At 39.5% G+C, this 16,406-nt stretch overlaps 1 protein-coding gene across 8 annotated transcripts in view; it reads left to right on the top strand.

Annotated features, from left to right (window-relative positions):
- BEST3 (bestrophin 3) overlaps window positions 1-16,406 on the top strand; it is a 48,070-nt gene that overhangs the window by 12,226 nt on the left and 19,438 nt on the right. For 4 of the 8 annotated variants that reach the window (XM_036865082.1, XM_036865080.1, XM_036865077.1 and 1 more), the window contains 5 exons: window positions 6,086-6,240; window positions 7,432-7,509; window positions 7,618-7,770; window positions 10,711-10,791; window positions 12,492-12,643. In XM_036865082.1, the coding sequence (XP_036720977.1) occupies window positions 6,086-6,240; window positions 7,432-7,509; window positions 7,618-7,770; window positions 10,711-10,791; window positions 12,492-12,643 (619 nt within the window). Of the gene's footprint in view, window positions 1-6,085; window positions 6,241-7,431; window positions 7,510-7,617; window positions 7,771-10,710; window positions 10,792-12,491; window positions 12,644-16,109; window positions 16,188-16,406 lie in introns of all 8 variants that reach the window. The other 4 variants (XR_005021438.1, XM_036865083.1, XM_036865084.1 and 1 more) reach the window with 2 other exon arrangements.

Here is a 16,406-nt window from a genome sequence, read left to right as displayed (position 1 = left end):
AAGGATGTTAATGGCCAGCTTGCTGTGTGACTCTGTACTAGGTGCGGTTGTTCCCAAACTTTGTTACAAGATGGAGTCGCTAGGGATCTTTTAAGAATACTTATGGTGCCTCACACCCCCAGACACTAGGATTCAATAGGTGTACGGTGCAACCTGGGCATCAGGAGTTTTTTAAGCTCCCCAGACCATTCTAATGTGCAGCAAAGTCTAGGAACCACTGCACCACAGCGCATCTATTAACTCCTCCAACTTTATCTGCAAATTGCCTCAGATCTATTTACCCAAAGCAAATGGAATTCTGGGCCACCTGAGCAGGCCAGGAGTTAAGAGCACTGATTTTGTGAATGATATTTCCTGTGCGTCATGTGTAGAAGGCAGTGAACTACCAAATAGGATACTAATTTAGAGACAGGAATACGGCTGACTAGAGATGTTTCACTCGTGTTTGACTCATTAGGAAAAGAGGAGTTTCTCTGTCTCCGTTCAGCATTGCTAACCCAGAAACTGATCTTACTCAACCATATCCTATTTCAAGCTTTTCAAACTGTGGGTTGTAAATTATTATTGGGTTCTTAAATCATTTTAATGGCTTTGAGCCAGCATTTTTTATGGAATGGAATGGAACAGAACAGAAAATATCAGAAAGCACCTCACACAGAAGAGCCAATAATTGTTTTGGGAACCACAAATATATCTTACTGTGGTTCATGGTTAAAAATATATATATCTGAATACTGCCCTCCACAATGCCTTCACAGTGTGATTCCATCTCTCTCTCAATCCCATTTTGCCTCGCTTTGATTTTCCTGGTTGACAGGGATTTCTAAATTCCTACCATTGAATTCAAAGAATGGCTGCAGTGGAATCTGGTGGCTTCATTCCATTCATTTGGAAAGTACAGAGAGGAAAATGAGCCAGGCTTGTTGCCATGTGCCTGAAAAAGTCATCTCTGAGAAGGGCTAAGATGCTGAATGCACAACTTTCTCTTTCAGAAAGAACTGGCAATAAACCCATCCTGCCTAAAAGTTTTGAGAAGCAGAGCTTTTAGCTCTTCTCCTAATAGAGTCTCATGTACACACTCTGCTTTAAAGGCAAAAGACATCTGCCTCAGCTTCAACCGAATCTGCGGTTACCGGAATATTGTTTATTAATGGACTTAATTGGTCCTTTGGTTTGAAGGCAATAAAATTTTGCCTTAAAGTAGCAGATCCTACTCCATCAAACCACAATTCAAGACACAAGTAAATACAAACATATATGTGTGTGTGTGTGTTTGTGTGTGTGTATATATGTATATATATATATATTTTTTACTCTGATTTGAAATATTAGAACAGGTTCTTTGGGATATGCAATATGAAAATTGCTGAGCGGAGCTGAACTAGCCAGAAAACCAGAAGGAAAAAAGATAGCAAGAGAAATTCAAGGCAAATGTAATGGCAAGATATTGAATAAAATAGCAATGTCAGGGTGTGGATAGGGTCTGAGGGAGCGTGGCATGAAGACAGACATGTGAAGGAGACAGGGTAGTGTGAGCACCAGCCAACTGATGGTGCAGCCAAACTGTAGCAAATCAATACCTGTGGTTAACATAGCCTTAGAGACGAGGATAATGACCACATTCTGAATATATCATCAGTCTCTGGTTAAAAAGGCCTGAGGCACTGATGAGGATAACATTCCATGTAATAACAAATGCTCTTTGAATTGATTTTATTAACAATCTAGACTTTTCTTTCAATGGACCAACAACTCAATTTCCAAAGATGGGGTTACTTTGGATAAGATGTGTAACCCTGCAGGAAATAACAAAAATTATTCTGCCTGTACACTCTTGGAGGATACATTAATGTCTAGTTCATCTTTCACAGCACCTAGTAAAGTACGCAATAAATTTGGGCTGAACATTTAAACCCCCACCACCACCACCGCGCTTTCCTAGCTCTACATGTCCCTTTCCAATCAGTGGGTGTGCTACACGGCAGGGACTGGGGGGAGGTTACCTAACTCTCGCTTTAGGGTTTGCATTAAATTAACCCTCGCTCTGCATATTTGCTTTTTGCTAAGAAGCCAAGAAAGGACCTGCCAGCATAAGTTGATCCATATTCCTGAATAAAAAATAACCAGAGGTAAAGTTATTCTTTGGTCAAATGACAGAGATTGCAGCCAGTATATAAATGCAGTCATTTTTGGAAACTGCACTATAAATCCCAAGACTATAACTGTTAGACAACTGATATGAAATGTCTGAGAATAGTCTTCCAGGGAAAAGGTGAAGGGTTGCAAGTCTTCAAGCACAGAGCCAAGACAGGTCAAGTTCATCTATTAACTTCTTATCATCAGATTTAATCATACTCTGCAAGTCTTAAAAAAAACCAAACAGATTATCTAGATCATGCAACAACTTTGAAATGCACTGAGAAACAAGACAAGAATTCTCAGACTCATTCTTATTCTTTGACCACCAGAGAGAGTCCAATTCCCCAGGCATGGGCAGACCCCTTCAAAGCTAATATAAATAACCTGAGTTTTATCTAAAACTAGTCTCTTGTTGGTAAATATTGGCTCTGTAGTTGTTACTGTTTATTTCAAATACTGAATAAACAGAATCTTCATTCAGTGGGGCAGTGATTTTTGAACATTGCTCTAGGTCAGAATTTCCTGCAGAGCTTGGTAAACATGTAAATGCCTGGACCCAATTTCATTAAATTACCCAGGAAGATTAAAAGGATGCTTACACCTGGACCTCACTCTAGACCAACTGAATCAGAATCTCAGGGGATAAGGTGAAGGCACTGCTATTTTCTAAAAGGCATTCAGGATAAGGCAAAGGTGCAACACTGGGTCAAGAATTCCTGCCCTATTGAGTCTGGTTTAGCACGTGATGGTAGAGCCTATCCCTCTCCATATATAATAGGTGTCACAAGTGATTGAGACACCCACGACCTGTGGACCATATTCTCAAAACACTGGCCTGGATCACATCAAGTATCTAGGTAACTCCAAAGCTCTATGGGTCAGTGACTTTCAAAATGGCACATCTCACTTCTCCTTTGAGTTCTTTTCTGTTACAGCAACACCTCTTAAATAAAACTCAGTCCACATGGTAAGGAGGGAGGATTACTTTAAGCAGGAAAACCAGATTCATAAACCAATTACAGATGGTTAAGGGTACAAACTGTGTCACATTAGGACAAAAGTTGATTTTCATCTGAATGTGTTAGAATTTCATAAGCAAATGATTGCATTTCTGAATCAAAAGTAACTCAAAATTCATATCTGACAAAAATCAGTTTTAGAAACAAGCTTTAATTCAGAAAGCATTTATACTAAATCATAATGAACATTTAAAAGTCCACTTAAAAAGTCAAGGTGGGGGGACTTCCCTGGGGTCCAGTGGTTAAGAATCTGCCTTCTAATGCAGGGGATACGGGTCTGGTCCCTGGTCAGGGAACTAAGATCTCACATGCCACGGGGCAACTAAGCCCTTGCGCCGCAACTACTGAGCATGTGTGCCACAATGAAAGATCCCGTGTGCCGCAACTGACCCGATGAAGCCAAAAAAATAAATAATAAATAAATAAAAGAAATGATTCCTCATGCCCCTATATAATCCTTTTTAAAAAAAGTCAAGGTGGTAAGTACAAGGAGAGTCACTGCAGCATTATTTTTAGTAGCAAAAAAATTAAAACAACTTAAAACTCTATTCAAAAGAGGACTACTTATATAAAATACTATACACAGTTAACTAGAATGCAGCCATTAGAAAGAATGGGACTTCCCTGGTGGCGCAGTGGTTAAGAATCCGCCTGCCAATGCAGGAGACATGAGTTCGAGTCCTGGTCCAGGAAGATCCCACATGCCACAGAGCAACTAAGCCCTTGTGCCGCAACTACTGAGCCTGTGCTCTAGAGCCTGCGAGCCACAACTACTGAAGCCCATGTGCCACAACTACTGAAGCTGGCGTGCATACAGCCCGTGCTCCACAGCAAGAGAAACCATCGCAATGAGAAGCCCGCGCAACGCAACGAAGAGTAGCCCCCGCTCTCTGCAACTAGAGAAAGCCCGCGTGCAGCAACAAAGACCAAACACAGCCAAAATATAAAAATAAGTAAATAAATTTATTTTAAAAATTGTTTTTAAATAAAAAGAATGCTGCTGCTCTCTCTATATTAACAAAAAAAGATCTCCAAGATATAACTTGAAAAACAGAAGCAAATGGCAGATAAGTATGGAGTATAAAGTCATTTGTGTTTTTAAAAATTTGGCCTATATGAAATCCGTGATATTTCTCTGGAAAGATACACAATAACCTGGTTGTAGTGATTTCCTTCAGGGAGGGAAACCCGCTGGGAAAATGAGACTTACTTTCCCCATTAATATTACTTTGGCCCTTTTGAATTTTTGTACCATTTGAGTTACTTAATCAATTAAAAAAAAAAAAAAAGGGTCTGGGGAATTCCCTGATGGTACAGTGGTTTGGACGCTTCGCTTCCACTGCAGGGGGCACGGGTTCGATCCCTGGTTGTGGAAATAAGATTCTGTATGCCGCATGGTGCAGCCAAAAAAAAAAAAAAAAATCACAGAATAATTGGTAATTAAATCATGATTTTAACTCTAAAAAAAATAAATAAAATGTCAAGTGTAAATTGCAAGCTTTTGAAGACATCTTTATATGAACAAACCCTGATACATAGTAGACATTCAATAAATGTTAATAAACCTGCTACCTTATTCCTCCTCTCCTATTATTCAAATCTCTTCTTTCTCTGGTGTGCAGGTGGTGGGGGTGTGAATAAAAGTGCACATAATATATTATTGGCACTTACTGAGTGCTAAGTATGTGCGAAGCATTATGTTAACCTCTTGACGTATGTTCCTCATCTCAGGTAATTCTACAACACCCCTGTGAAGTAGATATTATCATCTCTTTTACGCATGAGAAAACTGAGGCTCAGAGAGGTCACTGCAAACTCAAGCAAACTGTGTTATACACACACACACACACACACACAGAGGCACACAAAAATCAAAGAAGCACTTTTAAAGTATATGCGAGGGCTTCCCTGGCGGCGCAGTGGTTAAGAATCCACCTGCTGATGCAGGGGACACGGGTTCAAGCCCTGGTCCGGGTAGATCCCACATACCGCGGAGCAACTAAGCCCGTGCAACACAACTACTGAGCCTGCGCTCTAGAGCCCGAGAGCCACAACTACTGAGCCCGCGCACCTACAGCCCGTGTTCCACAACAAGAGAAGCCACCGCAATGAGAAGCACGTGCACCGCAAGGAAGAGTTAACCCCTGCTTGCCGCAACTAGAGAAAGCCCGCGCACAGCAACAAAGACCCAACGTGGCCAAAAATAAAATAAATAAAATAAATAATAAAATTTTTAAAAAGTATATGTGAAATGCTGTGGGGACTACGAAGATAATATGCTCTTTGCCCTTCCAAAGGGTCTTAGCAGGGGAAACATTTGTGTCTAACATTATCATAATACAAGGCAAGAGAGAGCACTGGTGGAGCTCTGAAGGGGAGAAATCCCTGGGGAAGGAGAAGGAAGGAATCAAGGAAGGCTTCGCAGAAGAGGTCCTGGTTAATTAGGAGTTTGAAAGGAGGGGTCAGGATGAAATGTTATGCGATTCACGTGTTCGGCACTGTACTAAGTGCTTTGTATACATTATCACGTTTTATTCTTTTAATCCAAACAATTCTAAGTATTCTTGTTCCCAATTTTAGATGAATAAACCAAAACCTAAAGAAGAGACCTTCCCCAGATGTCCTAGTCCACATTTAATGTCACCTTACTTCCTACTGGCCGCCTCTGTTAGGGATTGCTCACATGCATTGCCTCCTATACCGATATATAACTTGTGTGTGTGTGTGTGCATGTGTGCACGCGTGCTCGTGAGTACATATTCCTTATCTCTGAAACAAGTAAAAACTACTTGAGACAGGAACCTTTATTTTATATTTCTTGAATATCCCCCATTATATGCTCACATAGTAGACACTGAAATATATAGGGTAATATATTAGCGCTAAACCAAGTCTGTATAATCTAGCTATTTTTATTTTGTGTAAAGGTTTTATGACAGCAGATGAAAGAAAATTATTTGAACACCTCAAATCTCCTCATCTGAAATACTGGGTTCCATTCATCTGGTTTGGAAATCTTGCAGCTAAAGCCCGGAAGGAAGGTAGAATCAGAGACAGTGTTGATCTGCAATCATTGATGACTGTAAGTACATAGTAAACTGTCAGTAAAAGATGCTAATCAGAGACCAACAGGGACCTGGATGCAACAGGTTGGACCTGGACGAGTCCAATTTGTTCAATCCTGGTTCCAAAGGAACCAGAAAGACTGGGCTAGTATCAGAACCCTCAAATGCAGGAGGAGAATAGTACACAGTTTAACTCAGATTGATTGGAGGTGGTTGCTTAGAGGCTCTGTTTTAAACAGAAGTAGGCTTTGTAATAGGCTCTGTAAGAAAATGTTCTTTGATTGATCAGCAACGTCTGCCAGGGCTCGGAAGGATCTGGCGCCCTCAAGGCATATTTGCCATCCCTAGCTCCAGGATCCCAGACCAAATCTGGAGTAGAAATAAACACCCCCAGTCAGTTCCCCAAAATCGGAATATCCCAAGGTTAACCCAGCTTTCCAGATGCTCCAGGAAACAAGACTGTGTTTTCATTAAATGAAATAATCCTGAATTCATTTGAGAAACAAATTTATAGAAGGGCTAGAGAGATTTGTGCCATGACAGTCTCCTGCCTCGAGTAGGCAAAAAGGAGTGAATGATTTAAAAACAGCTCCCAATTTAACGTATACTTTCTCCCAGTCTTAAATAATAACTTGCGTTCAATGGAGAAAAAAGAAATCAATGGATCCCAGTCCTTCCTGCTTTAAACAGGGATAGATTTTCTGTCAATAGAAGCATTCTAAAGTCTTCATTTGTTGGGGGAATGGTTTAGGATGTATTTAGTTCTTTTTTCTAAGATCTACAGTAAGCATGTTTTCAAAAGCAATCGAGGAAACAAAAAATAATCTGCTCTCCACATAATTTAGAAATGATTTATTTAAAATATTAACCACTGCCTTCCTACCACCACTTGGGGCCAATATATATGTTGGAAATTATGAATTCAATAGAGTAGGGGATATTTCTATACAGTCCTGATTTATCTTAATGTTTTTTAAAATGTCCAACTGTACTCAATCCCTTTTGCACATTGTTGAATTATGTTGATAGCTTGTCATTTTCAAAATTTTCATTTTGGAGTGGATTTCAGAACCAATTTCTAGCCTTTCAAAGTCTCATCATTTTACAGGTGTATTCCTAAAAGTCACGGCCATATTCTGAATCCCAGAAAATATTTATTACCACACCCATCACCTTAGTAAATCGTGTTTAATTTGTTTCTGGCTTAGGAAATGAACCGATTTCGCTCCTGGTGCAGCCTCTTATTTGGTTATGACTGGGTTGGGATTCCGCTGGTTTACACCCAGGTATCAAATCCTTGGCACGTGATTTTTCTTTCTACTTGCCCACTTTGGCATGCTGTCTCTCTCGGGCAGCCAGCGCTGTGCTCTCACTTGGGTTTCTCTCTGTTTCAGGTTGTCACGCTAGCTGTCTACACCTTCTTCTTTGCGTGCCTGATTGGACGCCAGTTTTTGGATCCCACCAAAGGCTACTCAGGGCATGACTTAGATCTTTACATTCCGATCTTTACTCTCCTACAATTCTTCTTCTATGCAGGATGGCTCAAGGTAGCCAACAGTCTCAGTGCCTGAGACCTGCTCTGTAATCTCCGTCATGTTCCAAACTCTGCACACTGATCCCTTACTGAATCACTCATTCATGAGTGAGTCAAAGGTAGATTTAACATTTAATAGCTCAGAGATGTTATTACTTTTCAACAAGGCATTAAAGTGGCAGGGATGTGGTGAGTACTGTACTGTAGGGTCTGAAGCAGCTCATTTATGCAGACGCTACTCTTTTATGGCCACTGATGGTTTTAAGTCTTTGTGTGCTCGCATTAGGATTACAATAATGTAATTAAAGTAATAAGTGTACCTGCATTGATATTTTATACCACAACAAGCAACTAAGCAGAGTAAAAGAGAGTAAATAAGAAGCCTTGTATCTCAGACTTAAGCATTAATATTATATTATTATCTTGGTTCTGTTCAACTCTGTAGATAGTTAGCTTCTATTCCCTGAAATCCCACTAGCTGTGCCACGACATTAAATGCATTCCACTTTCAAAACCAGAACTGAGACTCAAAGGAATTCATTGGAATCAAAACCAGAAACCCCAGGATTAATGACAATATTTGGTTTGCCAGGAAATTAAAAACAGGTCAGACCAGTGAAAACAACTAGTCCAATCATCAGTGTAGAATTTTATTTGTTCCTGCTACCATCTCCCTCCAACCCCAGATGTATGTAAAAGTATCAGAGGCCTGATTCTTCCATCTCTTTTGTATGTGACAGAAAAAGATCAAAGACAATGGCTTCATTAAGTTAATTGAAATCTAAAGACAGTTTGAAGATAATTTTAATAAAATAGAATTTCAAATGTTTGACCTTCCAAACTGCCACAGTGCACCGTCGAGGCCTTTCAGGTTGTGGAAGCATTTTCTCTGCAGATGCCTTTACTTTCATTGGTTTGAATTTTAACCAGGAAAAATAAATATGTTGGCACTTCAAGTTATCCTCCAAAGAGTAAAGGCATTTCCTTTACAAATGGCAAAAACATTTTTAACCAGATGACAGTGACTCAATTATTTTTACCCATTTAAGACAGAGAAAGAGTAATAGAGACTAATAGCTCTCATTTCCCATTAGAGAAAAAAGTAGACTCTACTTTTATAAACACAAACTCACCACAATTGGCCCAAACACTCAGTTACTCTGGTCTTCTATTGTCCTTTCCCCTGAGTTGTGCTGAGCTTTTTATTCTTCACTTTGTGTCCACATGAGATGTTTGGCCAGCCTGGAAGGAAGAGCCAGCAGTTCCTGCCTTCTGAAGTGCTCTCTAAAATATTAACAGTCTTTTCCTTTATAAAATATTTTGAAGGCAAAATATGAAAAGACAATCTTAGCTCTATTAAGAGACAGGTAATCCTAAGAGAAGGTAGTTTTCCCACCCAGTGGATTGGATCTCAGTTTCTAAACAGCAGTTTTGTCTGGACAATTCTAATATTTATAAATCTTTTCAAAGTGTGAAAACCCATCTTAATCTTATGAACGGTGTATTACTGAGTTGTTTGCTCGAAATGGAGCCTCCAAGTGAGTAAAGGATATTTTTGTGACATAGTCAATTCAGAAACATGGATATCATTTTGGTAGTTAAATGTAGACTCTAATACTATATGCAGGATGGATCCCATAAAAGTGAAATTCTGGATGTAACAAAAATATTTTCAGGACCCATCCAGTGGCCCATTTAATTTAAGGAAAACCCCAGACAAGAAAGGTAGACAGCCCCTTGGAACTTGCAGTGAAGGACTCTGACAATGGATATTGCTGTGACTGATCCAGGGGCATGGGCCCTGCCACAGGCTGTCCCTTAGAACAAGGTGATGTCCTTCTCTAAGTCAGTGGTTCTCAACAATGGCCACACATTAAAAACTCCTGGGAGCTCTACTCAATAATGATGCCAGGGCTCAACCTCACACCCATTAAATCAGAATCTCGGGGGGTGGGGTGGGGTGCGGACCCAGGCATCAATTTTCTTTAAAAGCTCTCCAGGTGATTTTGATGTAGTGGTTAGACTTAAATCCTAAAAAATACGTAGGTAGATTTTCTACCAAATAGTCTCAGAATCTAGGAACTCAACTAATCAATGGCGCCTTTGTTTTATACACTTGTAAGTTTTTTACATCTAGGCCCAATGTAAAACCACATACACACACATACACACACAAACACACACACACACAGGTCCAGGTAATCAAAATCAAAGGGAATTAATGAAAATAGAGACTAACAGGTGAGACATATTTGGCATATAAATCTCTCATCAAGAAGGCTATTCAATTCAGGAACATGGTAAGAACATCTAATGCTTACCAACTGTTAGAAGATATATGATAAGAAGTTACTTAACTTCAAAGTAACTTACTAGATAGCCATAAATCCTTTAAGATAAAACTAAGTAAGAAAAATTCCAGCTTTGTGACTTACTAGCTCTGTGACTCATTAAGTTAGCAGTTATGTCCAATAATTATGAAATCTCCTTGTATTATTTTCTCTAATTGTGAAGTCTTTCTTTGCTGTTTAACCTTGCCCACATTTACATTTTATCTCATCACCTGGCCCTTTGTAAATTCTTTCAGGGCACAGGCTACGTACCCCTCAAAGTGCCTAGCACAATGCTCTTTTGATATTTGCTGGCTGATTTGTACCTGAGAATCAGTCATTTGGCTCCTAAACAGCCCATGGCTTCTCCTAGTTGGGGCCTGCATTGTCACCAGCTGAATAGAGTCTTTGGAGAGCAGACCCTGCAGGTGCATGATTCATGGTCTGAGTCCATTCTCACTGGCTGACAAATATCTGCATCTGCAGAACAACCCACTCCGCTCTAGGCTTCCTATTATGAAAGGTGACCAAAGAAAGCAGAGAGTGAAACAGGAATCCTCTTCAACCTTCACTCTTAGTCATCACAGCATCACGGCGGACTTATTCTATGTTCTCAATTGCAGGTAGCTGAGCAACTCATCAACCCTTTTGGAGAAGATGATGATGATTTTGAAACTAACTGGTGCATTGACAGAAATCTGCAGGTTAGAGGAGCTTTTCTTTCCTTTACAAACATTAATAATCTAAACAGACTCTGAATGCCGGCCCCTGAACTTGAGTGCTTTAGCCACAAACAAAAGAGGTTTGGCTATTCAGTATGTTGTTTCGAGGTCCTTTTGGAACCTCACGGGTCCTGGATCTCAGTTCCGGTAAAATATAGTCCCTTTTAAATACAATTTCAAGCCAGTTTTCTTTGTAGGTTTCTTTACTAACTTTACATAGCCACTTCCATCTCAGTACAGACCAATATTTTAATTCATTCTTTAATCTGTTTCCTATTGCCACCTAAAAAGATTAAAAATGACATAAAGTGGCAGCCAGACACAATCCAATGTGAGTTCCCAACTCACATCATGTAGGTCCCTGCAGTCAGATGTCCAGCAGCTGGACACTGGAAACATGGGCCATGCCAGCCTGTGTCTCAAATCTCCCTCAGTCACAGCAAATGGACCCCAGAGCCTTTACCCTGAAGCATTATTTCAGAGATATTTTTCATGAAGACTCAGCATGAGAGAATTTTGCTTTTAGGCAAGACTCTCCTCAACCCATTCTCTTCTCTGAGAACTACAGGCTGAGAAAAGGGCTTCAACTTGCTCATCTGTTTCAAGCCCTTACTCAGCTGTTACACAGGTTAAAACATTTTGCTGTTGTTTCACAAACTGGCCCCAGTACACAGAGGGCAAGGAGAGACCAAAGAAAAAGGCAGACCGCTCCAGATTGGTAGGTGGCAGGTTTAACAAGCTAGGAACTTAATTAAGAGGCTTGTCTTCAGTGGATACAAGATGAGTAGACCTCCACACCTACCTGCCAGAATCCTAAAATTTGATATAGAGGCCTTACTGGGGTTCAGTCATGTATTCAGTCCAGATGGTCTCAACAGCACATTACTCTCTCAAGGTTGTGTCCTTGAAACAGCTCCCACTGTGGGAACAGTGGGCAGAATATACATTCCAAGGACAGGGGAGAGGAGCCTCCGATTACTCTCATCCAGCTCACAGGTCAACTGGCAGGTCACGACCTCTGTATTGACCTCTAACAATCACATTGTCAGCCTGTTGAGGAAGAAGTGTAATGCCTACACCACTCACTCTTTGTAAAAATTAGATTTCCAGAGGATTAATAATTTATTCATGCATCAGTTTGTCAAAGTCAAAAGGAGAAGACACTATAACCCTAAACAGTATAGGCTTGTTGATATATTTTTCTAAACAAACAAACAAAAATTCAGGGCACATAAGAAATGATATCAAGTATAAATATGTTTATGGAATCAATGAAATGGGATATTGAAATCTTCAGCTTCCTGCAATATCTGGGATTATGTGGTTGCTGTCAGGAGAGCCACTAGACAATTAGAAAATTTTGAGCAAAGAAGAAAAAGGTGTCTCTCCTGCCTCCAGATAAGATGCACTCCACTCTGGGGTATGTGGCTTGATGAATCTAGTCTGGGCAGTTTTATGGCTCCACTTATCCCCACTGCCAAGTGCTCTTATGCAGTGAACGACATGTATAACTCTCTGTAGCAGCACTGGTTGAAGCAAATATGAACTACAGACATTTGTATATTCACTCATTCACACTGTGTTCTATCCCATTCCAAACCCCATGCACCCACTAAACTTATTCTTTCTTTATAAATACAATTCACATCTGAATTATTCTAACACTCTAACGATGATTTTAGGTCTCCCTTTTAGCCGTCGATGAAATGCACATGAGCTTACCCAAAATGAAGAAGGACATTTACTGGGATGATTCTGCTGCTCGACCACCGTATACACTGGCAGCTGCTGACTACTGCATACCCTCATTTCTGGGGTCAACCGTTGAAATGGGGTAAGCGCATTTTTAAAAATCATCAATATTTAGAAGAGAAGTCACTGTTCTGATCTTTTTGTGATGTGGTTCTGAAGTTACTTTCATAAGAACTCTCAATTATTAATATCTTACAATGGTAGCCTTTTCAAATTTTCAGACATAATTAATATGTCCAAGAGAGTGAGAAATTAAAGAGACTGTAGTTTCTGATTTAAATATAGTGTGTGTATATGTGTGTTTTGAGGTAATTTGCATTTTACCTTGCCTTTATACCACAGCAAATTTTCCAGTAGTTGTGAAACTATCCTCTTTTTTTCCTTCCAACTTGAAGAGTAGTTTACTATTTTAATTATACAGTTGTTTATTATTGAATTATGACTATCATAATGAAATGCATCTTAACAAGTATTTGTTGAGTATATACCATGTGTAGGCACTGTGTTAGACTATTTTGAGACAAGCAAGCCTTAAGATAAATTTTATCAAAAGTGTTACTCTAAGAGTATATTTTGATCAAACTGACTTGTTTAGTATACAAGCCAGTGTCTGTTGAGTTGTTTTAACATAACAATCTGTCCCTATGTACTATGAGCTTTAAATAAACGGGCTGAGGCCTGCAGTAAATCATGCACAGTTCTTGAATAATTTTATTAAATCTGATAACGTATCTGACTTTGGAGAAATGTGTGAATGTGGGGGAAGTTTAAGTATATTTGCTGAAGGCAGATGCTACAGTTTCCAAGTAACTTAAAGAGAAGAGTATGGACAAATTTAGAAAAGTAAAAAGAGCCCTTCCAAAAAATTACAGAAAAAGGAAAAACTTCTACGGAGTTTTTCTTATAACTTTTTGGCAAAACTATGGTTCATTTTTCCCTGAGGCCAGTTCTAAGCAGATTTGTGAAGTGAGATCGTGTCTAAAGTTGCCACCTGTGACCTTCTTTCTCTTCCCCCATACAGTTCAGCCCTCCTCTTTCTCTACTGTTAAAAAACAAAATTCAACTGAGTAAATTTTAAAGATCTTACTGCTTTATTCAACAATTCATGAATTGGGCAGCATCCAATCTAGCAAAGAGAAAGGAGCTTCAAGGGGCTATACAAGTGAAAGACTTGTGTAGGCAGAAGGGGGCAGGAAAAAGGCCGTTACACCAGGCAAAAAAGTGGGTTGGTTATTGCAAGGTCACTTTCCTATAGGAGGTGGCAGGGGTCTAGAAGGCAGACTACCTAAGTAGTGCTGATCAGGCAAATCCTGATTGATTGGTTTAAGATTCTATTTCTGGAAGAACCGAAACTATGTCTCCGTTTGGTGACATGGGGCTTAGCATAAGTGACTCTACTTTGGGCCTGTTGTCTTGTTTTTAATACTACTATGAGAATATCTAGCTTCAATCCTATCCCTATAAGGCTTTATTTTTAGCTCAATGTCTCCTAATCCTCAAAAATAATGGTTTGGGGTGCTCCTCCAAAAGAACCTCTGAGGCTGAAACCCCTTCAAGACCCAAAGAAAAAGATGACTGAAAGTGGAATCTCAGGAATTGTGGCAAATAATGAGATGATGCAGGAGCCAAGCCGGGACACTCACCTTGCTGCCTTCAAAGCACAGCTTGGTGAAGGTTGCCTACTCCTTGCTTCTGCTTCTAGATGCCTGCTAAGCCTGGGTCCTCCTATCCAGGACCTCCTCCAGACCAAGGTACTCATCCCTACCTCAGCAGACTGCTCAGTCTCCATAAATAGCAATTTCCTGCTGTTTGCACTTCTCAGCCTTTTGTAATATTGGGTTGGCAAAAACGTTCGTTCGGTTTTTTCCGTAAGATGGCTCTAAGTAGCGCTTAGTTGTCTTTAGCCCTCATTCAAAACAATTTTGTTAGATTGTATTGTGACAGCTGTCATACCAGTGTGCATTTTAAAAATACCGAAATTGGTGAATTTTTGTGTAGCCATTTTAATATTGAAGATGGAAGGAAAAAAGCAGCATTTTCGGCATATTATGCTTTATTATTTCAAGAAAGGCAAAACTGTAACTGAAATGCAAAAAAAGATTTGTGCAGTGTATGGAGAAGGTGCTGTGACTGATCAAACGTGTCAAAAGTGGTTTGCAAAGTTTCGTGCTAGAGATTTCTCGCTGGACGATGCTCCACGGTTGGGTAGACCAGTTGAAGTTGATAGAGATCAAATCGAGACATTAACTGAGAACAGTCAATGTTATACCACGCGGGAGATAGCCCACATACTCAAAATATCCAAATCAAGCGTTGAAAATCATCTGCACCAGCTTGGTTGTTAATCGCTTTGATGTTTGGGTCCCACATAAGTTAAGCGGAAAAAACCTCTTGACAGTATTTCCGTGTGCGATTCTCTACTTAAATGTAATGAAAATGTTCCGTTTTTAAAACAAATTGTGACGGGCGATGTAAAACGGATACTGTACAATAATGTGGAACAGAAGAGATCGTGGGGCAGGCGAAATGAACCATCACCAACCACACCAAAGGCCGGTCTTCATCCAAAGAAGGTGATGTTGTGTATATGGTGGGATTGGGAGGGAGCCCTCTATTATGAGCTCCTTCTGGAAAACCAAATGATTAATTCCAACAAGTACTGCTCCCAGTTAGACCAACTGAAAGTGGCACTCAACAAAAAGCATCAGGAATTAGTCAACAGAAAACGCATAATCTTCCATCAGGATAATGCAAGACCGCATGTTTCTTTGATGACCAGGCAAAAACTGTTACAGCTGGGCTGGGAAGTTCTGATTCATCCACTGTATTCACCAGACATTGCACCTTCGGATTTCCATTTATTTCGGTCTTTACAAAATTCTCTTAATGGAAAAAATTTCAATTCCCTGGAAGACTGTAAAAGGCACCCAGAACAGTTCTATGCTCAAAAAGATAAAAAGTTTGGGGAAGATGGAATTATGAAGTTACGTGAAAAATGGCAGAAGGTAGTGGAACAAAAGGGTGAATATGTTGTCCAATAAAGATCTTGGTGAAAATGAGAAATGTGTCTTTTATTTTTACTTAAAAACCAAAGGAACTTTTTGACCAAACCAATATATTTTGCAGTGGCAGTTTCATGGATATCTGGCAACCTTCTCAATTTTGAAAATTAATAGAAGAGGTTTTTCTGTGAGTTCGTTTTTAGATCACTGAGTAAGCTTTAAACTTCCCCTCTACTCCCCCCGTCATTAATTAATGCAAAGTATTTGAAGATCTGCCTTGTAAAAGAAAAGAGACCAGCACCATTCATAGGACTGGGGAATCATCGTGATGACTCTATTTGGACTGCAAGTACCACTTGTTTTCCATTTCTAATGTCCATTGAATTGTTTTTGCATGATGGTTAAAATGATAATTTATTTTGGTCCTCAAGATTTTTATCTTGATCTACATATTCATCCTAATCATCATAATTTTACATTCCTTTGCAAGTGTCCATGTTCTTTAGAAAGTATTAAAATATGTATTTCTCCTATTTCTAAATACAGAAACATAGCATTAGGAATTTACAAGACCTTGGAGAAAATACATAACCCAAATGATTACTGGGAAGATTAAACAAGATGGTAAGCATAAAAACACCCTAGATATAAATGTAGAGCATTATTATCAACTAGTACAGATTTCTTATTTGTGGATGTCAAACTGAGGCACAGAAAGATTAAACAAATCTAAGCTATTTTTCATATTAAACTAACCTTGGAAATTTGGGAAAGAAAATAAAACTCTTGAGAGGAAACCAGGAGGTAGGGTATTTAAGAATGGAGCAAAAGGGACTTCCCTGG

This window comes from Balaenoptera musculus, chromosome 10 (assembly GCF_009873245.2).
Source record: "Balaenoptera musculus isolate JJ_BM4_2016_0621 chromosome 10, mBalMus1.pri.v3, whole genome shotgun sequence".
In the NCBI taxonomy this organism is placed as follows: Eukaryota; Metazoa; Chordata; class Mammalia; order Artiodactyla; family Balaenopteridae; genus Balaenoptera; species Balaenoptera musculus.
Note: the sequence above shows the minus strand (reverse complement) of the source record. Positions and strands in the feature narration are given on the sequence as shown.